Source organism: Lissotriton helveticus, chromosome 2_1 (assembly GCF_964261635.1).
Source record: "Lissotriton helveticus chromosome 2_1, aLisHel1.1, whole genome shotgun sequence".
Lineage (NCBI taxonomy): Eukaryota > Metazoa > Chordata > Amphibia > Caudata > Salamandridae > Lissotriton > Lissotriton helveticus.
The window spans coordinates 1223267722-1223291855 of NC_136059.1; the positions used below are offsets into that span (position 1 = coordinate 1223267722).

The window sequence follows — 24134 nt, forward strand, 5'->3', positions numbered from 1 at the left end:
AGCAGTAGTTGCGATGGTCTGGGAGTCCGAGTCAGCGGGTGGAACAGTGTTTGAATTTGGGGCTGGGACCAAACGGCGGTGTCGGAAGCCGTGTCACTCAGGTTCTTACCACCCAGCCAGCACGACACCCACTGCATTTGTGCAGCCAGATAATATAGCTCCATGTTGGGAACTGCCAGCCCGCCCTCCGTAGTGGGCATGTAGAGTTTCGTCAACGCTACCCGGGGTCGGCCTTTGTTCCAAATCAGGGTTCGGAGCAGGACCTCAATGTCTCGGAACACCCGGGCAGGCACATACGTCGGTATGTTCGCGAAATAGTACAACAGCCGCGGGAGTACTATCATTTTAGCCAAGGCAGTGCGACTAGGGACATTGAGTGGTAGAGTATTCCAGAACCCCACCTGCGCTCTGGTGGAGGCGATCGCCCTCATCAGGTTGCCTTCCAGGATGTCTGTTGGGTCTCGGTAGACGTATATCCCCAGATATCTAAACGTGCTGGGATACCACTGCAACCTCCCACCCCCGATGTGTATGTCACATTCGGGAACGTTCGGGTCGAACGAGTAGGCCCCCGATTTGGCCCAGTTCACTCGCAGTCCCGACATTTCCTCGAAGGTGCCGAAAATGTCGGTGAGGGATCCCGGGACATCGTTGAGGTCCCTGACGTAGAGAAGCAGGTCGTCAGCGTATAAGGATACTACATGCAGTTCGTCCGCCAACGGTATTCCCCAGTCGGCTCCTTGCAACCGGAGCATCTCGGCTAGGGGTTCCACAGCCAGGGAGAACAGCAGGGGTGACAGTGGACAACCTTGCCTAGTGCCTCTCCGTACGCGGATAGAGTCAGAGAGTAATGTTCCTGTGCGGACCCGGACCGTGGGCTCGCGGTATAAGAGGCCCACCATCATCAGATAGTCATCTCCCAGCTCAAACTTTTCCAACGCCGCTCGCAGGTAGGGCCACTCCACCGAGTCAAAAGCCTTCTCCAGGTCAAGCACAAGGCACCCCGCTCTCGGCCATTGTCTCGTGGCGTACTCCTGCAGGCGAAATAATCGTCGGATATTGTGTGATGTGTGTCTTGTCGGCACAAATCCGTTCTGGTCGGGATGCACCAGCGTGGGTACGAAGGGGGCCAGCCTGCGGGCAAGCGCGGAGGCAAGGATTTTATAGTCTGTATTCAGAAGCGCGAGAGGGCGATAGGAGCCCAGCTGGGTGCTATCCCTTCCAGGTTTGGTCAAAGAGATAAGTGTCGCCTCATTGAGGGTCGGGGGCAGGGCGAAGTCGTCGGTGGCTGCGGAAAACATTTTCACCAGTTGTGGGATCAGGATGACCGAGGCGGCCTTATAAAACTCGGCCGGTAAGCCATCCGGTCCCGGAGTTTTACCGTTCGAGAGGTTAAATATGGTGTCCCGGAGTTCCTCGGGGTCAAGTGGTGCCCCCAGGTCACCCCGTTGCGTCGCAGTCAAGGTGGGTAACCGTATTTCAGAAAGATAGGTTACAATGGTGTGCCGGGAGACTTGGAGGCGGGAGCGGTACAGATCAGTGTAGTGTTCCGTGAATGCCTCGTGAATTTGGCGCTGAGAGTATAGTGTCCTGCCATCTCCGGTTTGTATGTTCGATATCCGAGCCGATCGGTCTTCCCGCGCGATCAGCCAGGTCAGTAGTCTGCCCGGCCTATCACCTTGCCTATGTGTCCGAGCAGAGTGCGCCGCAAAGTTGACACATTTCAAACGGTCCAACAGGCAGTCATGTTCCGTTCGAGCTGCAGTCAGTCGGGCGCTCTCACCTCCATCCGCAGGGCACTCGAGGTCAAGCAGTTCCGATTCCAGTCGCGTCAGATCACGTTCAAGCTGGCGTCTCATGTGACCCTGTGTTCCTAGACAGTACCCCCGTGTCACCACTTTGAAAGCGTCCCATTCGACTTGGGGGGAGGATGCTGAGTCAGCATTGAGTTCAAAATATTGGGCTGATTGTGTGAGCAGCGAGTCTCGGAACGATGCATCAAGTAAAACGTCCGGCTGAAGGCGCCAGGTGGGAATGGGGGGATGCGGAACGTCCCATGCAATGGTCAATGTGTGAGGGTTGTGATCCGAGTGGGTGCGGCCCATATATTGGGAATCTAGGACTAGCGGGAGGAGGTCCGGGGAAACCATGTATCTGTCTAGGCGGACATGTAGCGCATGCGCACCTGACCAATAAGAGTACGTGCGTGTCGTGGGGTTGCGGGTTCTCCATGCATCCTGCAGCCGCCATTGTTGGGCCCAGTTGAGGAGAGCTTTCGATGTGACGTGTGCCTGTGCGCTGGGCGGGGGAGCAGTGGACCTATCTAAGTGCACGTCCAGGACACTGTTATAATCACCTCCAAGTATCCATGGAAGCCCATGCCAGGGCGCCAGCGCTGCGGAGAGGCCGTCGAGGAAACCGCTTTGTTCAGTGTTAGGGGAGTATATGGAGGCAAGTACTATCGGATGTCCATCGAGTCTGCCCCTAACTATCACATACCGGCCACCCACATCTATCTGTGTGTCCATGACTGCCCAGGGAGTGCCCGGCCTTACCCATATGAGCGCCCCACGGGCATAGGAAGAATATTCAGTAGCATAGATTTGTCCTCGCCATCTCCTGCGCAGCGCGTGTACCTCAGCCTTATTGAGATGTGTTTCCTGTAATAAAGCTACATGGAATTTGTGGCGGCGCAAGTATGAGTATATTTGGTAACGCCTCGATGGTGTGTGCATACCTCTCACATTCCATGTACATATCTGAATCTCAGCCATACCCACTATTTCGGTACGAGGCCTCCGCCTCCTCCACCGCCCATCCCCCAGGCGATCGCCCCCACAAGACCACTCGTCCCCCCCCTCCACCCCCCGCAGGCACAGACATCGACATGTGTAACAAGGGCATAGGCAGCTCTCTGAGGTGGGGAAGAAGGAATATAACTGGGGTCACTAATAGTGCAAAACAGTAGAAAATACCAAGAGGTCGGCAACAGAACACGTTGCCGTCCAAACACGCCAATAGGCGAAAGTTTTAGCGTTCAAGTCTAGGGGGCAGCTTGAGCTAGGTATCAAGAAGGTAGTCTCTCAAAGTCCAGTCAAATGATACCGGACTGTTGCCCTTCCCCGGGCCATCAAAAGTTCCCACCACGCAGTCTACTGCGACATCCGATTAGGCCATAACTGGCCCAGTGGTTCCGCCCCTGGGTGACTAAGTATGTATCTTTGATGGTAGCAAGCCAAGTTCCCCAATCATGCGGGATAGGAGTGTGGCTACATGACAAGAACGGAGGTCGCAGCAATCCCACCCCTCTAATCGCCTGCTTTAGCGTCCATACCTCTTAGGTGAGTACTCACAGCGCTAGGACTTCTCCGTCTGTTTCCAGGGCGGTGAGGGGTTTCTCCATGTGCAGCTGTGTCCGCAGCATCCCAGCAATCGTTCGCCCATGAGTCCCGCCTCTACCGCCCCGGCGTCAGCTGCTGGTCGCACATGACGTGAGTCAATGGGGCATGTCGGCCGTTTGTGGCGTGACATCTGGAAGCTCTACCGAAACTTGAGAATCCGGAATTCCGTAGATGGCTTCATCTTCATCGCTGTGTGCCAGTGGCGGACTCTTGGCTCGCGTAGTCTCCGAGGTCGGCGAGGCGCTGATTTGGGAGACCCTCCTGAGGGCGTCTTGTTGTTCCTGAATTATTTGGTCCATTGGCGGGGAGTGGTGGGTCGCGTCGTCTGGGCGGTCATTTGCGTGGCCTCTGTTCCTTCGCCTACGCCGTGGTCCGCGGCCCCGGGGCCGCGGCTCAGGATGTTGCGCATTTCTCGGTGTCGTGTCCGTTCCGCTGTCGAGCCAGTCGCTCACTTCCACAGGGTTGTTGAAGAAATAAGTTTTATCTCGCGCCACTACTCTGAGCTTTGCGGGGAAGAGTAGGGAGTACTTGAGGCCTGCCTCTCGTAGTCGGCGCTTCACTTCCAGAAAGTCATGACGTTGACGTTGAACCTGTAGGGTATAGTCCGGGAAAAACATCACCGTGACGTTATCGATCCGTACCTCCCCGAGTCGTCTGATTTCCCTCAAAATGGTGTCCCTGTCTCGGTAGTTCAGGACCTTAAAGAGTAGCGGCCTTGCGTTGGAACCGGTGGCATATGGCCTCGTGGGTACTCGATGCGCCCTTTCCACTACAAATTGCGGTGAGAGCGTGTCCGCAGGTAACAGCTCACGTATCCAATCCTCCACGCGTTGAGCCGGTCTGGCGCCTTCCCATTTCTCCGGGACACCGACGAGTCTTATGTTATTGCGTCTCGCCCTCCCTTCCGCATCCTCAGCACGGTCCTCTAGGAATTCTACTCTTGCCAGGAGGTCTTGCACGTGCTTGTCAGTTTGTGAGACAGCGGGGCCAAGGTCTTTCACTGTCCCCTCCAGCGTTTTAGTGCGATCAGCCAGTTTCTTGTGGTCGTCTCGCAAGTGGGTAAGATCTATGGCTACTCCATCTATCTTAGATTCCAGGGACGTCCTGGTTTGTTGAAGGGATTGTTCCAAGCGTTCCATGGCAGCAAGCATGTTGTCTAACCGTGATGTGACCTGTTCCGCCGCCATTTTGCGTGATGTCGTATCAGATTTTCCCTTCAACAGGGCTCCTCCGGTGCCAGTGCGAGTCCTCACCCCTCCGGACATGTGCGAGGTAGTTCCACTGGCGGCGAAGCCAGGGGACGGGGTGGTCGTCGTTCCCAGGTTCAGTTATGTCGTCCGAGCACAGGGGGGGCGCATTCGACGTCTGCTTCCGCAAGGCCGCGTGATCCGTCCTCAGCGTGCTTCCTGCTTGAGGGGTGTAGAAGTACAGCGGTGTGTTACAACAGGCTGCCTATGTCAATGTTGTGCGCCTCTTGCAGGCAGCCAAGTCCCCAGGTAGGTTCGAGCTCACAGGTGCAGATGTTCCGAGTCTTCTACCAGGTCAATGAAAGGGATCAGCTCGTGGCCCGCGATCTCCAGGGAGTTCAGGAGCATCTAGCACGGTTATGGCGTGTTGTCTAGTGGCTGCGCAGCGGAGCGCCGTTGTGGCCCCCAAAGTATAGTCAGTGTGGCAAGTGGGCCGGGCCCCCAGCGTCCATCTCATGCAGGACTTCACTCCTCGAAAGGTGGGTCGCGCCCCGGAGTTCCACCACCGGCCGGCACTGCGTCCCGTGGGCCTGTCCCGGGGGGGTTCCAGTCCAGGAAGGTCGCTGATCCCTGCTCAGGTCGTTCAGGGAGTAGTGAGGAGTTGCGGGGCCCGGCGTGGCATGAGTGCTGTATCCACTCGTGTGCTGGTGATGTGGTTGGTCATGGTGGGGATCAGTCCCTCCGTGCAGCCCGGGCACTGTCGTGGCGGGGGTGCCACCTGGCGGGGGGGATCGCCGCAATGTCTATCAGTTAGGCAGGTGGGGCCCTCATGCCTCCATCTCCGATCCGCTCTCTGGTCACCGGCCCCGTCTCCTCTGAAGTGCAGGCGGTCAGTGCGTCAGCTGCTCTGCAAGTGTGGGCGCCATCCGCACCGTGGCGTTCAGCCGGGTGCCAGCCGGTCAGTCCATCCGCAGCAGCTGCAAGGCGAGGGGGAGAAAGATACCCGTCAAGGAGACCAGGCAATGGCTGAGTCCGGGGTCCGAAGTCCGGCCGCCCCTCTAAGCCGCGTTGCAGAGCTGGGTCAGTGGGCCGCTGCCTCGGGCTCCCGCTGACTTCCCTGTTGCTCCGGTCGCATCAAAGACCCTCCAGCGTGGCCGTCGCCCCACTCCCGGGCAGACAGCCCCGTGATCGCAGTCCTGGCCCGCGTCGCCGGCAGTGCAGGATCCCCGTCTCACCCGCGGCGTCTGTATGACGCGCTCGGCTCCGCTCCAGCAATGGGGTGAGGGGGGGTGCAGGGGACAGGTCGCAACGTGGATGGAAGCGGGCAGTTCCGGACCCAAGGCCGCGTTTTTGGGGCCTTGATGCACGGCCTAGTCCCCGACCTCTCGTGGCCGTCCTCCCCGGTCGCGTAGCAGCAAGTCTCGCTCGGGGGCCGCAGGAAAGTCCGGTGCTCCGGCGGCGGTCCTTGAGAACGAAAGTCGGCCAGATCGCCGAAGTTACTTAGCTGGTGGTCCGCCTGTAGTTTCACGCGGATTCGGCTGGAAATGACGGATAAATCGCCCGGGGAAGGGGAGGCTCAGCTCGGAGCTCTACCCGGGTGCTACCGTTCTCATTGCGTGCCTAGCCACGCCCCCCCTCCATTTGATTCCATTATGTTCAAAAACATTTCCCTCCAACGTCGTGGGGCAGGCCACACAACCACCACATTTGTGGTGTCCACATATTGGTTTCAAATTCCACTGCGATATTAAGTCGCTTTTAGGTTTAGGGATATAGCTGTCGGCTCTCACGAGTTGTTGTCCTATGCTAAGATTTTTCTTCATTGCGAAAATCGGTTTGGACATAGGATATTCCAGATTCTCCAGCAGATGCCAATTTTTTTAAATGATTTGTCTAAACTTGTTAGTGTGAGGACCGTAGGTTGTCACACAAACAAGTTTGTTCAACTCAACCTTGTCTTTTTTGTTTAGTAGACTTTCCCTTGGAGTGAACCTCGCTCTTTTCTTAGAATGTTTTAACAGTTTTTTAGGATATCTTCTCCTTGTCATTTCCTCACAAAATGATGTTGCATGAGTCTCAAACTGAGCCAGCTCGGTGCAGTTTCTTCTTATTCTTGACAGTTGCCCATACGGAAGGTTTTCTTTCAGGCACTGGGGGTGTGAGCTCCTGTAGTGGAGGATGGTGTTCCTGTCTGTCTCCTTTTTGAACAGTGATGTGTTGAGTATTTGTTCAACAGGGCTAATTGACACATCAAGGAACGTCACAGGCAGACATGCGGGGCTCCCCTCAGCACACGGAGACCCCGCCTTCCCTCAGGAGCGAGCTGCCCGCGCCTTCGGGTCGCCTCTAACAGCATGGAAGGCAACGAGCTGTGCCGCACTTGTTGCAGTCAGGCCCTGCTCACGGGAACTCTCCTAGTCTGCTCCGGTCTTCGTGGCATACGCGGTGCTCCCCCCAACTTACGGAAGCCCCGCTGGGCATGCCCTGACTTCTGGACTTCGGCCGGACACACCCCCAACCAGGCAAGGTCCAGTCTGCCGGGCCAGGCCACGGAGGTGCTTCTCTGTGACTTGACAGTGTGGGTGGGCTTCCGCTTCCCAAACACACACCACTGCACAAAAGTACACCCCCAATGCGGGGTAGGCTCCCGCTACTACAATGGCATAAAGCGGGGTGGGCTCCCGCTACAAGAGCGCAAAGATAGCGGGTGGGCTCCCGCCTTCTTTCGCAATGAAGGGAAATACCTACATCTGCATTCCCTCTGAATCGGCCGCAGATCAGCGCTGCAAAGCCCCAGCACTCTCCCCATTCTGGGAGAGAAGATACAGCGCTCACAAGGCTCTAAAGTCCGTTAAGTTCAAGGGGGCGAAGCGGGGTCCAGGCAGGCCAGCACACAGGGCCCTCCAGCAGGGAGGCAGTTCCTCTGGTGGTTCCTCCTGGTGCTCAACAGCAGCCACAGGCCCCCCCAAGTCACTGGAACAGCTTCTCTTTATGGGGTCATAGCCCCAACATTTATACTACATTTCTCCTTTGTCTTCAAAGCACAGGGCTTGGAAGGAACCAATCCCAACTGGTTCTGGTTTTTTTGGAGTTCTCTGTTTACAGGGCTCCTCTTCCCCTTTGTCAGGTGGGGGCTTGGTGATCAGACACACCACTGGGGGCGGAGCCAGCATTGTACATGCTAGGCACAGACCTATTCAGGGACCAGGGTTTTCTCCTCCCACCACTCCAAATGCAGATGTCCCATTCAGACTAGCGCTGACTCACCCTGCCCCTCCTGGAGCCACACACACCTCACCAGCCCCTGCTGTTCCAAAACCAGACTCGCAATACACATCAGGCAGGCAGACACATAGCACACAGAAATGCCAACTTCTAAAAGTGTCATTTCTAAAATAGTTATAATAAATCTGCACACACCATTGCGTAGCATTTAATATTACTATTCCAAACATACCAAACTTGACCAGGCTGCTCCTTTCATATCAGGAATTACCACTGAAACACTTATCCGGGAATCCTCAATGCAATTCTATGAGAGGGTATCCTCACAGCAGTGAGAAACCATTAATGGCTGTTTGTCAGTACCAGGACATGTCACACACTTAAGGTACATGGTACATGTCCTACCTTTTACCTACAATGCAACCTGCCCATAGGGCTAGCTAGGCCTACCTTAGGGGTGACTGACATGTAGTAAAAGAGGGGTCACAGACATGACACACACGTTAGGTGTCACGTCACAGCGGCAGTAACAATGCGAGCACAGGTCCTGCAATGGCAGAGGCCTGGGATAGGTTTGAAAGACTACTTTGGTGGGTGACGCTATCAGAGCTGCAAGCCCACCAGTAGCATTTAATTCACCAGCCCTGGGTATATGAGATACCACTTTCTAAGGGACTGACAGGTAAATTAAATAGGCCAAACAGGTATAGACCAATATTAGTCTGTTTATCACAGAGAGTACACACACTTTACATTGGACAGCAGTGCTAAAGTGCCCAAAGTCCTAAAACCACCAACACCATGTCAGAAAAAAGGCTGGGAGAAAGGCAAAAAGTTTAGGGATGACCCTGCAAAAAAGGACCACGTCCAACAGGCCCCTTACAGACTGAAATGGGAGCACTCCAGCCAGAGTGCTGTGCTGAGGGGGCCCCCTGTAGCATGCCGCCCCACTCCGTGGGGGCTGCGGGTGCCTGTTTTACGCCACTGGCTTGGATCCTCTCAAAGTTTGGGGTGTGTACCTGTCAACTGTTGAAGCCAAGAGAGGGGCTTGTGGGGTCTGACTAGGGAAGTGAGGCTGTAGCAGGGTTGGTCTCAACTTCCTCAGAGCACTGGCCATAACAGAGACTCTTTTCTCCATGGCTGACTTATACTTATCCAGAGGAATCAACCTTTTGCTGATGACAGCTTTTGGTTGAACCTGTGGGTCGGGAACTATGTAGGGCCAGTGAAGGGTCGAGACTGTTTTTTTCCAGGTCTTGCTTTGCTTTTGGGGGATGTCACTTGATAAGGGTAAGAGGGATCCCTCAGATTGTTGAGGGCAATCCACCTGGCTAGTAAAACTAGGCTGGGGGTCCCTAATATGTGGATGAGGGGATTCCTCTTGGCAATGGGCCCTTTGGGGTCCACTGACATCCCTGGCCTCTGCAGCACCAGGCTGACCGAGGTTTGGCAGAGAGCAGCAGTGTACCTGCTCCAGACATGGTACCTCCTTGGAAGACTCCCCTGCCCTCAGTGGCTCTGGCAGGACAGGTCTGGTCTCCTCTGGGGCAGTTTCTTCACAGAGGGTAAGATCAGTTCCCTGAGGAGGCTGACCCTCACCTCCAGTCTAGGGGGGAGAGGGCTTGTTTTCCTCCCTTGTGCTCTCTGTTGGAGCTGGGTAGGCCATTCTTTTAGGCTCCACTGCTTTAGGGCTTCTATGTGGTTGGACTTGTGCCCTAGGGATCCCACCAACCTGCTCAGGGAGGCCTATCATTTCTAGATGGGTCCTGAGTTCTACTTTAGCCCAGGCTGAAATCGCTCGATCATTGCCCAGCAGGTAATCTTGAGGCAAGTTGGGGGATACTGCCACCCTTTTAGGGCCAGTTACCCCTCTCCAGCTGAGATTGACTATTGCCATGAGGTAACCTTTACTAACACCATCAGTGTTGGTCACCTGGTATTATGTATCAAGGTAGGAGGACACAGGTTTTCATGTCACCATGGTGACACTGGCTCCTGTGTCCCTACAGGCTACAGCTTTCTGGCCCATGAGCAGAGACCCCTGTATGTACTTTCCAACGGTACTGGGACTTACAGTAAATGTGGCAAAACCCATGCCACCATCACATACTAAGGTGGCCTGTGTAGGGGATCTGGCTAGGCCAGAATCCACCTCAGTACTACTTGGAGTGCTACTACTAGGGACACTAGGAGGTGTAGTGGTAGGAGTAGTATTAATTGTATCCTTGTTGCTGGCATTGGGCAATTTGAATCCCTTGCCTTAAGGCCTTTCTTTTTGCAGAGATAGCAATAGGGGTTCCTACCAGGAGAGGAAGAGGATTGGGACTCACCCCATGAGGAAGACTTTTGGGGACCTTCAGAGGACTTCTCTTTAGACTTTTCCCCACCTTTCTCTTGGGCCTTTGAAGAATCTTTCTTCTGGTCACCATCACCTTGAGACTTAGTCTTAACCCTGGTATGAACCCATTTGTCTATGTCCTTTCCCAATTCTTGGGGAGAGGTTAGATCAGAGTCTACCAGGTACTGGTGCAATTGCTAATTTAGAAAATTATTAAGGATGTGCTCCCTCACTTAAAAATTGTACAATCCCGCACAATCCTGCACATTACTTCCATAAAGCCAGCCTTCCAGAGCCTTAATAGCACTGTCTACAAAATCTACTCAGTCTTGGGTGTGAGCCTTCTGTGTCCCTAAACGTAACCCAGTACTGTTCAGTGGTTAAACCAAACCCATCTATGAGGACACTCTTCAAGACTGAGCAAATGTCTGCATCCTCCTGCCTAACACTAAGAAGTTTGTCTCTACCTTTGCTATCAAAGGAGAGCCACAGGATAGCTGTCCACTGCCCTTGAGGGACCTTCTGTACTTTAGAGGCCCTCTCCAAGGCAGTGATCCATTTATGGTTATCATCCCCCTCCTGGTAAAGAGAGACTAGCCTGCTCGGGCTCCTAGTATCAAAAGATTGCTCCCTGACACTAGGGACACTAGTGATGCCATCATGGGGCTCTAGTTCCAAATTCTTCCTAACCTTCTGTACTTCCAGGTTCTCCTTATCAAGGGCCAACTGCTCCTTCTTGACCCTGAGCCTAGCTCTCTCAAGTTTGAGCAGGTGGTATTCCCTTTCTAAGGAGTCATCCCTCTTACTGGAGATGGAGGTCCCTATGAAGTTTGTATTGGCATTGGAACTAACAGAGGAGAATCTAGACCTCCCCTGCATTCTCTGCACCCTCCCAGGATGAATAAAGGGAGACCTTCCTCTAGGGCCACCCTCTGTACTATCTGTACAAGTCCCTGGGGGATCAGAGTTAACCAGTGTGGAGTCATCAGATTCCCTCTGGTCATGCTCAGAATTAAGCTCACTAAGGGGGACCCCTTCTGACCCTTCTTCTGGAGCTTCCCCACCCACTTTGTCCTGCCCATCTGACCTATCAGGTTTCTGGAGGTCATCCTGCAAAAGCAGTTTCAAGATCTGCTACCTGTCTTTATCCTTATAGAGGCACACAGGGTCCTTAGTTCTTGGAGCTTAAGACCACTGTCTCTAGAGGGTTGGGACCCACTTGGTTCCCCCATTAAAGGCATCGTAACTATGGGTAATGTGGTGTTGCACCTACCTACCCCAGTGAATCTAAACTTCCAACGATTGGGGACAGAATTGTGCTAGGTCCTTAACAACCAATCTAAAATCTCAGTAGAACTTACTACTTACAGAAATATTGTATATGTGCCTAAAGCTAGTGATGGTTTTTCATTTAACCACACCTACATTAGCCGGTACAACAGTGCAGGCTTAAATCCCAACAGCTGCACACCAATGTAGGAGGCTCGCTTAGTATATGGTGCACACGTGTTTAAGTGAAGCACCTTGCACTAATCCAGACAACCCTTAAGGTAATTTTAGTGGTCTTAGACAACCATAGAATGCTCTCTATGTGGTAGTGAGGAGAGCAGCCTTCAGGCTTACTCCAGAAGGAGGGTTAAGCAGCTTGTTTTACCAGATCTAATCATATAGAGTAGATTAAACTAAAAAGAACCACACAGTGTAGTTATAAAAATATGTCTATTTATTATACACACTAACACATTGGTATTTCTCCTACCCGGAGATATCAACGCAAATACACGCACTACTTCAATTGTAAACAGGTAAGCATGGACAAATACACAGTGGTCTCAAGGGGGGGACCAACCCATAAAATAAAGGAGTGGAATGCGAACTGCGAACGAAGTCGGGACTCAGACCAGGAGACTCAGAAAAGCTGGGGATACAAGGACCCACCTGCGGTAAGTAACGAGGAACCCCATAGATGCTGTGTGCAGAGTGGAAACACCGCTGTGTACTCAATGCAAGTCAATGGGCAAGTCGTTGTTGCAGTTTTAAAGAAGAAGGACCCTTCCCAGTGAACCCTGAAGAACCCCAGTAGAAGACAGATGGTTGGAGAGTCACCCCACCCGTGAATACCCCAGGAACCAGGATACCTACACCAGGGAAGCGGGAGCATAGGTGTGAAGTGACATCAGAAACTGCCGTAGACCACAATGGAGGACTTCAGGAAAGATGCTGCTGGATAAGAAGGTGAAAGAGTCCCGTGGAATCCAAGGGTGGATTTTCAAATAGAAGAACTTGCAAGCAGAGGGGACAGAGTCTATGCAACTTGGAGGTGATCAGGAGGCACAGAAGAGAAATGACCATCGATGACGGAAGATGCAGGAGCGATGACAGTGACATTGTCGTAGCAACTGTGAGGACGAGGCGATGCAGTGGAAGACCAGGTCCCGTTCATGAGCTGTCCCGCGTCGAAAGTCGAGAATCAGGGAGTTGGTGTCAGGTGGGAGCACCAACAAGTCTTGGCAGCAGCAACAGACTTGGTTAACGATACAGGAGCAACATTGGGACCAGCAAGGTCCAAGGTACTCACCAATTGCTGGAGAGTCAGAGCAGGCCCCGAGCAAGCAGAGGAGCCCACAGAAGCCAAAGAAGACCCTTAAGAGGACCACTGGCTGAAGGCACAAGAGTCGCAAGAGGACCTTGAGCAGGTCATCAAAGATACAGGCCCATGGTGCAGAGGATGCAGTGAGGATGAAGATCTTGGCAGGAAGAGATGTTGGAGGCTGAAGCTTCTTGTAGCCTGAAGATCTCTGGTGTACAGGCCAACAAGCCTGGGCAATGGCAAGTCAACGCGGTGCACAGGGCTTCTGTTCCAGCGGTTTTGACAAAGGATACTGTCCTATAACGCCAGAGCGGGAGCCAAGGGCTCCCTGAACTGGCTTAAACTGAAGTATGCAAGGAGGACACCAAATGTGCCCGTCAAAGCTGTCTGGTGGCTCTGGAAAGTGCCCCGACTCCAGCCCAATACACTAAGTCCTGTCTGGGAGGTGGTCACACCTCCCTGCAACAGGAAACCTATTGTTCTACCTTCCCCTGCTTGCGCTCAGCTCAGTAGCAGGAGGGAAGAATAGTGTCTGGGTCGGCAGCAGCACTAGTTTGCGGGCAGACCCTGGATGGCCGTTACCAGGATTACTGGGGCTTCCCGGAGGAGCCACTAGTACATGGAATAATACCTCCAACACTGGTAATGGTGTTGGAGTATGATTCCAACATGTTTGATACCAAACATGCCCAGGTTTGGCACAGCCAATATATAGTTAGCCATTACATAATGACGCATGGCCGCTGTATGTATGAAAATGGCTGACCGCACAATAAATGCTGCAGCCCATGGGAGACCCCTAGTGTACCTATGCCCTGGGTACCTTTGTACCATATACTAGGGACTTAGAAGGGTACACCAGTGGCCATTTCGGAAGGTACAAAGTATGTACCACTGTCAAATTTAGGGAGGAAGCACAGTGGCTGGGGTCCTGGTTAGCGGGATCCCAGTCAACTAGTCCAAAACACACTGACATCATACAAAAAGAATCCCACCTTCCTACAGTCCCTTTGTGTCAAAATGTTCATCTCTATCTAAAAAGAATGAGAAGAATACTTTTATATTGATTTGAAAGAGTATTATGAGAAAAATAGCATTGTCACTTGTGATGTAACGTAAGAGCAGCATTGTATTAAGCCAACATTTGTATAGTGTTTAATACCCCAATGTGGGGCCCTGAAGCCGTTGCTTACATGGGTAGCATGGTGCACTTTTTATGCTGTAAGGTTGGAAGTGTGTTGTCTTTGATTTGATACTATGTGGGAAATGTTTCCATGCTATACGTGATGACCGCCGAAGTGCAGTTATTGTGTTATGGACCACAGCCATTTGCAGTGTAATGGGTGGAGGAGTGTGATAGAGAGGCGCGGGCAGTTTATGGTTGTCAGTAAGCTGGCAGCTTTGAACAGCTCTGCTGGCCCTTTTTATGGTATTTTCTATGATTATAGTCCATTTAGCTGGTTACTTTACTGAGATGCCCATTCGAGATATTTTGTTTAGTTGAATTATAGATATCTTTGCCTTAATCTTGCCAAGCAGCAGCCTGTGACAGATTGATATTAACATTGTATGTTTGTTGTATTTATTTAATGCAAACGTAGTTTGTAGTACAAAATGCAGTGAAGCACTGTACAATTCAAAAGCAAAGATACAGTTAACAAGTGATTGGAAGATTAAGTGGATTCTTCAAACAGAAATGGTCTATCACTGTGTTGTGTTTTAATGCTCCTTAAGGAAGTGTGTCTTCGATTATCCCTAATTTTTAGCAGGGTCCGGACAGTCTTCATGGATGGAGCAGGTCTGTTGCCTTTTTTCCTTTTTTGCACCTATTCATCTCTAAATTGATGGCGTTTTGCCTACAGGTTTTCTGATTCCCACTGGAGATGGTGAGCTTGTCAATCATATATGCTGTAGGGCAGGTTGTGATGGCATAGTAGATGATGCAGGTAGTTGTGAGGATAGTGCACGCCAATGCACAATGTATAAGGATGAGGTCGCTGAGATCCCCGGACGTTTATCCTCATTAATGTGGGACGGATACAAAAACAAGAATGTACATTTATGTCACCCTCATTTTTTTCTTTGTTTTTGTAGTTTCCCACATGCTTCACATATCAAACATTAACAAACGATTACAAATTAAGAAAGTTATGAGACCAAAAAGCATTACAACTTTGCGTGTAAATAATGAAAAAAACGTGACACAACAGCTTCACGTCTCTAAATCTTCCTTACAAACAATAAAACCAGCACTTCAATCCTCTTCAACTAACACTAGAAACATGCCCTCCCAGCAAACTGACCCACTTTCCTGACAGTAACCATCCCATATCTTATCGCCCACAAAAATACAATCTTCCATACCATCAATGGCACCGTTTTTCCAGCAATATGGCATTTAACAACTAAACACCAACCCTTTCAGAATCACTACCCAAATCACATTCTCCCCAGCCCTTCCAAATAACATAATGACTAATACCTGAATCAAAGCACAATGTTAACATGAGGGTATTCAGACATAGCCACTCGAATAATAAAATACAGCTTCGGTGGCAGCATGTAGACAGCCACTCCTAATGATCTGGTTGATGCCCTTTAAACCTTGACAACGGTGGACCATATCTACTCATTCACATGGACCACTCAGTAGCATTTAGCAGTAATGATCACTCAATACTCCTCAGGAATATAAAACTATCCATACGTACCCATTGCAAAATGCTAAATGGTTATTGTTCTTCCTAAACGTCCAACCTAAACCGAACCACCCTGAAAAATCTATGTCTTCACTATCATCAAATCTTAAGTGCCTCTATAATCTTCTATCCTCTTGCTATATATATACATATATATATATAATTATATAATTATATATATATACATATATGTATTCCCATTATATAGAATTATATATATATATATATATACATAGATATATATATAAAATCACTTATAGCGTTGATTGTTACTTTGAACATTTCAATCAACCAGTACAATTACTATAACCCAACTTTGCCTCAGAACCACAGCTATGGAGGTAAATACAAGACAAAAAGCACCACAACACAAAGAAGCAGAAGTGATGTTTCACAAATTGACTGAGTAAAATGAACATTCATCTCCACATTGATTATAGATAGCCCTTACACAGAACGAGAAAGTGAAAATATTTCTAGCCGACATAAAGCCTCTCCTTATGAATGGGGGGGGTGCCTTCATTTCCACCGTTTTAAATATCAGTGTAACGTCCAATTACAGGACGAAAGCTTTAAAAGTGAGGCCTGTAATGCCAAACAGTAAAAACTCACGGTAGGGCGTGTCGCCGCCCTTCCGTTCATCAAGTGAAATCTACGTTGATTTCTGCAAGTGGGAAAGTCATTCAAGGTAGCTTCGCGGGTAAGTAAGCGACTCAACCTGACGAGCTAAAGGCGTGAGTTAAAGCTTTTGTTTTGTGGAACTTACGGTTACAAGGGCCGTCTCCATCACCCGCAGGGGAGCCCAGGCAGTGCCAGGGCCGTGGCGGTGCCAGCCACACAAAATCCAAATTAGCAATTGTAGTCAAAATAGCAGCAAGTAACGGCAACATAATGGTCGGTTTTTCAGTGCATCAGTTCCCCGGGTTTTCAGCTGGCGCGAGCGGTGCCTGTGAGCTGCTAGGAGGCTCTGCCCGGGGATGGCATCTTCTGACAATGCTTGCCTCGGCCTCTTTTCTCTCTCACGTGCACTCTCTGCCACCCCCTTTCTGTTCCGATTCCACGGCGTCCCCGTGCCCCCGGCTCTATCTCTCCCCCTCTCTCCCTGCCTTTCATGGCAAGACAAGGAGGTGGCGCGTCCCCGGCCCTTCACGCGCTGGGCACGGCAGCAGGGAAGGCCCAGACGGTGCTTTCTGGAGCCAAAGTACGAAATGCCTGACACTCTTGTGTGAAACCTAACACATTCAATATAGAGAGGCCTCCCGAGTGATGTCCTCATTCAGTGTGGCGCAGCACACAGCAAAGGAATGGCCAAGCAAAGTTGTGCGCCCTCTCCACGCCTGAGCGTATAAGTATGAAGTGTGAAGTTTGTGCAAAACTCTCTCTTTGCTATTCAGCGGATGCACTGGGGAACATTTCAAAAGCCTTGCTTGGCCCACCTCTTGTGGATTTAATGACAACTGAATTACGAGTTCTTGTCTGCAAAATCTGGAGAGGCACTGTTGCTAAGAGGCGATGAAATTTAGTCCAGTGTGCGACCACCAATTGACGAAAACAAACCTATGGGGATTTTTTACAAGCCCCTTGCGCCGCCTCTGCGTCACTTTTTGTACGGGAACAAGTGACGCACCTGCCGCGCAAGGGCTAGTAAATAAACTCCTATGAAAGGACAATCCACACAAAATGGCCAACATTACGTCCGTCCTCCAAGGGATTAATAACTCCTTGATTTTTAAATAGTGCCCCTCCCGATTTTGGCGGCCTGAAGCCTACATGTGCAGCGCCCTGCTGCTTCTAGCTAGTTACACGTTTTACAAAATACCAACACAATCTGTCTACACATGCAGTATTGGGTTTACGTTGACCACCTGTTCGGTGTTACCTATGCAAACCTCCCAAGAGGGAAAGTCCGAGAGTTCCGAACAGCAGTTTAAGAGTGTGTTTTCGTTTCGCTGGGTATGCTCTTCAAGGGATCACAGAATGTTGTGACACTCGAGGAATGTGGCATCCGACCATGAAAGGTCAGGCTAATACCATGCTCGGCCCGTTCCATCCACAATGTAAGCAATAAAAAATGCTTTCTAGAGTTATTTGCTTTTCTACTCGACATGGATGCTTTCCTTCCATTAATCGGTTCTGCCAGCCTCACAATAGAAATGTATCATCCCAGTGTAAAATATTAAAGGACTGGTAATGTTCAGTGCATTAACAGATGTGTTAACTCTCCGAGGCTGGAGCGTTCCTATTGGAGCAGAGTCAAGACTGATTTGCATATGTCTGGGTGTAATCTGAGGTGGCATGGTGGGCAAAACAATGATGGGTTGGAATGCTACCCCTAGCAGTTATCACTGGTTAGACTTATTGCAAGCATTGTCCCATCACAATTTTTTGTGTTCGATGTACCGCCCTAAGTGGCCAAGGGTATGCCCAGATGTGGGTCCCATTCTCACTGTGCCAACAGAACCAAGCTACACCTGATTGAAGAACTCCAATCAGAGTGAAACTGTTCTTGGGTTGCTAGTGTTCAGTTAAGAGAGGACCTGGCTAGGCGGTTTTGGCTGCACTGTTCCTATTGGAGGAAGGTGAGTAGTGATTTGCATATGGATGTTTCTAATCTTGCAGATGTGGAGAAGTGTGGCTCACTGGTTAGAGCAGGCAGACCCTGAAGCAGAGGTCAGACGCGGCAGGGTCTCGAGCTCAAATAATTCTCGCTTCGGTGCCTGACCTAATCATGGGTTCACACTCTGCAACTCTGGGCATTAAGCTTGCTTAATCTCCACGGGATGCCTGGCTTTCACCTTGGGGATGCCCTGTAGGGGCTATCTCACAGGGAAAAGCCAGGACGGGTTCCCAAGGCAAAAGCGCTTAGAGACCCCTGGGTTATAAGCGCTATATAAATCCAAAACATACAAACAAAACATAAGATGCAAACTCTTATCTGAGTGGTTCTATATTTATAGAAAGGCACTGAAGGTAAGTGGTTTCTAGTGGTTTGAGAAGAGGGTACGTGTTTGCATAGGCGTAGGGTATCACAAACACATGTGCACAAATACAAGCTTGTGTGCACCCAAGTACACGCAAAATAACACCCAATGAAGCTCGTGCATTCGCAAAGAGAGAGACACACACACACACACACAATTAGCTTGAGTAAAATACCACATTCGTTGTGCATATGTGTAAAACGGATCAGAGGTTCCTATCTATTTAATTGGTGATGCCACCACCTTATATATTGGCAGTTCTTTCTATGTAATGTAAAAACCGATGGATTTTTTGAATGATTTTCGCACCCTCAATTTCCCATACAACCACCACCAAAAAGAACTGTAACCCAACACACGGTTTTCCAAAAGTTATTTGACCCCAAATGCTATCTGATCCGACTCCTCCTTTCTGAGGTACTTTATGCTTCCTTTGTTACCTTCTTGACCCTTTCAAATTGATGGTTTTATCAAGCCACCACTTTCCCTGTGACAACATTATCCACTTTACACCTTTCAATTGGAGCCCACCACCCTGGCTTATTCAAAGATTTTCTCCAAAACATATTCTTCCCAATAACAAATGACACCCATACAGGAAGGGAGAAAGGCTGGAAAACCGCCTCTGGTAAGAGAGAATCTAAGAAAGCGCAAAAATGACAGAAGGAATGTTTCAGTTAATCTCTTTCATGCAAACTAAAAAGTGTAAAAAAAAGCATAAAACAAGGCAGCAGGTCTTTTCCATCTATGCAACCAGAATCTGGAACAGATTCCCCATATCCAGGGCTTGAAGTTGGCTGCGTTCTGCAGTGCATAGCACTGGCAGTTTGCAGGTGCTGAGACGGGTCCCTATCGGGCTCTCCATTTTTCCCCTCACCCTCGGGATGAAAAAAAGCAAATCTTAACTGCACAAGTGCCACCTTTCACTGCCTTTCATGTAACTTCAAACATACTTGTTATATTTCTTTCACAGTCTCACCTTTTCAGAACTGAAACATTTTCTATAATATATAAAACAAAGCCATAGTTGTTGCTTATTTATCTTATGGAACTAACAAATATTGTCAAAGCCAATAGTCCTGGCTTGCTGTAGGTGTAATGTTACTTGTATTATATATAGCTTGATGCAAAGACAAGCAGAAAAATACCAGTCGGGCAGCACACTATTCTAAGCACAGATTTTTAGCTTGCGTGGTTTTAAGCCACGCCCTTAATTCCATTGGTCACGCCCCTTTTAGAGACCTCCCCAGTTCCTTTATCACATTTAGAGCTCTACCCATATCCATCATGACCGCCTCAACATTGCTCCTATTTAGAAAAGAGCTAAATACATACTTCTTTAAAAAAACACGGCATCATAATGCACTTATAGTCAACAAAGCAACTAGCTCTCCTGTCATTCGTCAACTTTATGCTCTTTGCAGCGCTTTTCTGCCTTTTAGCTAGGTTTGCGCTATAGAAATACCACATACATAAAATCCCAGTCAGTAGTGCTTTTTATCTCGTCGGTGTCAGTAGTCATTTCATCTTAGTTTGATTTTGACAAATTAAATTAATAAATAATTAAAAACATTTATCAATCACATTGCAGTAATTTCCTTACTCTGACAGCCCACATAAAAAAGATAGATACAACCAAGTAGGTACATCAGGCAATAACGGTAAACACAACAAAGCAGGACGTACTCATTTAAAATGTTTGTCAACCAACATAGGAATAAAAAAAGACTTCAGCCAAGTTTGATAAAAGGGGCTAAACATGACAAAGTGCATTGAGTCCTGGGTTGAGGCGCAATCGTATCTGCATGGTGCAGGGTTGGAATCAATAGGTCTCCCCTTGGAAATAGCTAGCTGAAAATGAATCATGTTTAATTTGAAACGGGTCAATAGAAAACAATGGTAATTAGGCATGTCAATCAATAAATAAATAAGGTTGGATGGAGAAGATTGTAAGATGAAATTGTCTCTTACTGATGGCTTGCTGAATTCCCATTCTCTTTGAATTTCCATGTCATAAATGCCTTTTCTGTCCAGGCAACATTGTTTCTAATGATGACCTCAAACATATCGAGATGGCCCAACTTTTTGCCTGTCATCAACTGCCACTCCACACAAGCCAGGCACCCAGGATTCTATGATGTCATCAGGCATTCCAAGACCCACACCAGCTGAGCAGCAGGGAAGGCACCCAAGCTAACTATAACACTTTTAAAAACATGTTTTAACATAATTTAGCCGGCAATTTTGTTGGCCTCGTCAAGGACATACAATCCCCTAAGATTAAGCCATTATGGCCCTTTTCAGGTCACAGCCAAACGGACAGCCACAGTAGCAAAGGCCGCAGCTGTAAGGTCCAGACAAAAATCTCAGCCCAAGTTCATTGCGAATATTGAACGAAGGGTAAATTTGAGGAAAACATAAAAGTCTTCTTAAACTCTTGTTCTCAATAAGAGACCATGTGGGAAAATTGGTATAACTCCAGATCGCACTTCCAATGGAGACGCATTTGGCCTTATAGATGTGCAACATAGCCTCAATTTCAGAAAATAAATCTGAAACAGAGGCTATGCTCCTAGCACACATATTGCATCTGGAAGCAACCAAAGGAGACTGGGTCATAACAGAGTCAAACAACGCTCTTAAATGTTAGGATATGGCTGAAGGTACTACCTTTTACACAAAAGGCTCTGGTTTTAGTAAACCTATGACAATCCACCGCTCCGTGAGATTTATTATCATTGGTGCTTAGGTCTAAGCTATCCATCAATCAATCATATCATTTGTAAAGCGCGGTGCACAGTCAAAATATCGAGTCAATGAGGTCGACATGCAGTAATATCGATACCTAAATATCGCAGGTAAGAAATTTCGATTATATTAATATCGATGTATTAAATATCGTTTTTTGATTAGTGTATGTAATATCGGTGTAGGTAATGTCGATGTACAAAATATCGAAAAGTAAAAATATTGTTGTTTTAAGTTTTGTACATTGTAATTTGTTATATTTTATGTATGTTTATTTCCTAAGAAATATTTAAGAAATTTAAAATCTTATAAATATTTTAGGAGCGGGATGTTGGGTTTATAGGGGATAAGGGTGGGGAGTGTTTTAAAAATATATATATTTATTTTAGATTTATTTGAAATAGGAAATTAAAATTTAGAATTTAGAAATTAATTTTAAAATGTTAGGAGTGGGATGCTGGGTTTATAGGGGATAATGGTGGGGAGTGTATTAAAAATATATAATTACAAAATATATATATATTTGAATTATGAAATTAAAATTTAGAATTTAGAAATTAATCAAAAAAAATTAGGAGCGGGATTTTGGGTTTATAGGGGATAAGGGTGGGGAGTGTTTTAAAAAATATATAATTTTTCAAAAAAACATTATTTGAATAAGGAAATTAAAATTTCGAATTTAGAAATTATTTAAAAAATTTAGGAGTGGGATGTTGGTTTTATAGGGGATAAGTGTGGGTAGTGTTTTAAAAATATTACATTTATGTAAAAAAATGTTGGAAATAGGAAATTGAAATTTTAAAAGTATAAATGAATTACAAATTTTAGGAGTGGGATATTGGGTTTATAGGGGATGAGGGTGGTGAGTGTTTTAAATATATATATATATTATCATTTTATTTGAAATATGAATTTTAAAATTAGGAATTAGAAAATATTTTTAATTTTTAGGAGTGGGAAGTTGGTTTTTAGGGGATGAAGGTGGGGATTGTTTCAAAAACTGGGAGTTATTTATTTGTTAAATTTAAAAGAAATATGATTTTAAAATATATTTTTTTATAAATATTTGAATAATTTAAACGTGGGGTGTTGAGTTTATAGTGGGTAAGTGTTTGCATTTTTTGAAAAGAATAATGTAAGTAATGTATTTATTTATTTGAATTTGGAAGAAAAAAATTAAATTTATAAATTTATTATTTATTTTAATTTTGTTTGTGAATAGTATATTAATGTATATTGGAGCGGGAATAGTAAATTAATTAGGTTCAGTGTCCACAACCTAGCTGAATAAAATGTAGACTGGAGTGGGAATAGTAAATTAATTAGGTTCAGTGTCCAGCACCTACCCCAATTAAATGTAGATTGGAGTGGGAATAGTACATTCATTAGGTTTATTATCCAGCATCTACCCCAATTAAATGTAAATTGGAGTGGGAATAGTAAATTATTTTGTTTATTATCCAGCACCTACCTCAATTAACTGTTTATTGGAGTGGGAATAGTAAATTAATTAGGTTCAGTGTCCAGCACCTACCACAATTAAATGTGTATTGGAGTGGTAATAGAAAATTAATTAGGTTTACAGTCCAGCACTTACCCCAATTAAATGTAGACTTGAGTGGGAATAGTAAATTAATTAGGTTCAGTTTCCAGCACCGACCCCAATTAAATGTATATTGGAGTGGGAATAGTAAATTAATTATGTTTATTATCCAGCACCTACCTCAATTAAATGTAGACTGGAGTGGGAATATTAAATTAATTAGGTTTACAATACAGCACTTTCCCCAATTAAATGTAGACTGGAGTGGGAATATTAAATTAATTAGGTTCAGTGTCCATAACCTCCTCCAATTAAATGTAGACTGGAGTGGGAATAGTAAATTTAATAGGTTCAGTGTCCAGCACCTACCCCAATTAAATGTATATTGGAGTGGCAATAGCAAATCAATTAGGTTTATTATCCAACACCTACCCCAATTAAATGTAGATTGGAGTTGGAATAGTAAATTAATTAGGTTCAGTGTCCAGCACCTAACCCAATTAAATGTATATTTGAGTAGAAATAGCAAATAATTAGGTTTATTATCCAACACCTACCCCAATTAAATGTAGATTGGAGTTGGAATAGTAAATTATTTAGGTTTATTATCCAGCACCTCCCCCAATTAAATGTAGATTGGAGTGGGAATAGTAAATTAATTAGGTTTATTATCCAGCACCTACCCCAATTAAATGTATATTGGAGTGGCAATAGCAAATTAATTAGGTTTATTATCCAACACCTACCCCAATTAGATGTAGATTGGAGTTGGAATAGTACATTATTTAGGTTTATTATCCAGCACCTACCCCAATTAAATGTAGATTGGAGTGGGAATAGTAAATTAATTAGGTTTATTATCCAGCACCTACCCCAATTAAATGTATATTGGAGTGGCAATAGCAAATTAATTAGGTTTATTATCCAACACCTACCCCAATTAGATGTAGATTGGAGTTGGAATAGTACATTATTTAGGTTTATTATCCAGCACCTACCCCAATTAAATGTAGATTGGAGTGGGAATAGTAAATTAATTAGGTTTATTATCCAACACCTACTTCAATTAAATGTAGATTGGAGTGGGAATAGTAAATTAATTAGGTTTATTATCCAGCACCTACTCCAATTAAATGTAGATTGGAGTGGAATAGCACATTAATTAGGTTTATTATCCAGCACCTGCCCCAATTAAATGTTTATTGGAGTGGGAATAGTAAATAATTAGGTTCAGTGTCCACCACCTACCTCAATTAAATGTAGACTGGAGTGGGAATAGTAAATGAATTAGGTTCAGTGTCCAGCGCCTACCCCAATTAAATGTATATTGGAGTGGAATAGCAAATTAATTAGGTTTATTATCCAGCATCTACCCCAATTAAATGTATATTGGCGTGGGAATAATACATTAATTAGGTTTAT

At 47.1% G+C, this 24134-nt stretch overlaps 1 protein-coding gene across 1 annotated transcript in view; it reads right to left on the reverse strand.

Moving 5' to 3' along the window:
* EGF (epidermal growth factor) overlaps positions 1–16386 on the reverse strand; it is a 627377-nt gene extending 610991 nt beyond the window's left edge. The window contains exon 1 of the mRNA XM_078677482.1: positions 16207–16386. Coding sequence (XP_078533608.1) covers positions 16207–16330 — 124 coding nt within the window. The 5' untranslated portion in view covers positions 16331–16386. The remainder of the gene's footprint in view (positions 1–16206) is intronic.
* Between the last annotated feature and the right edge of the window lie 7748 nt (positions 16387–24134).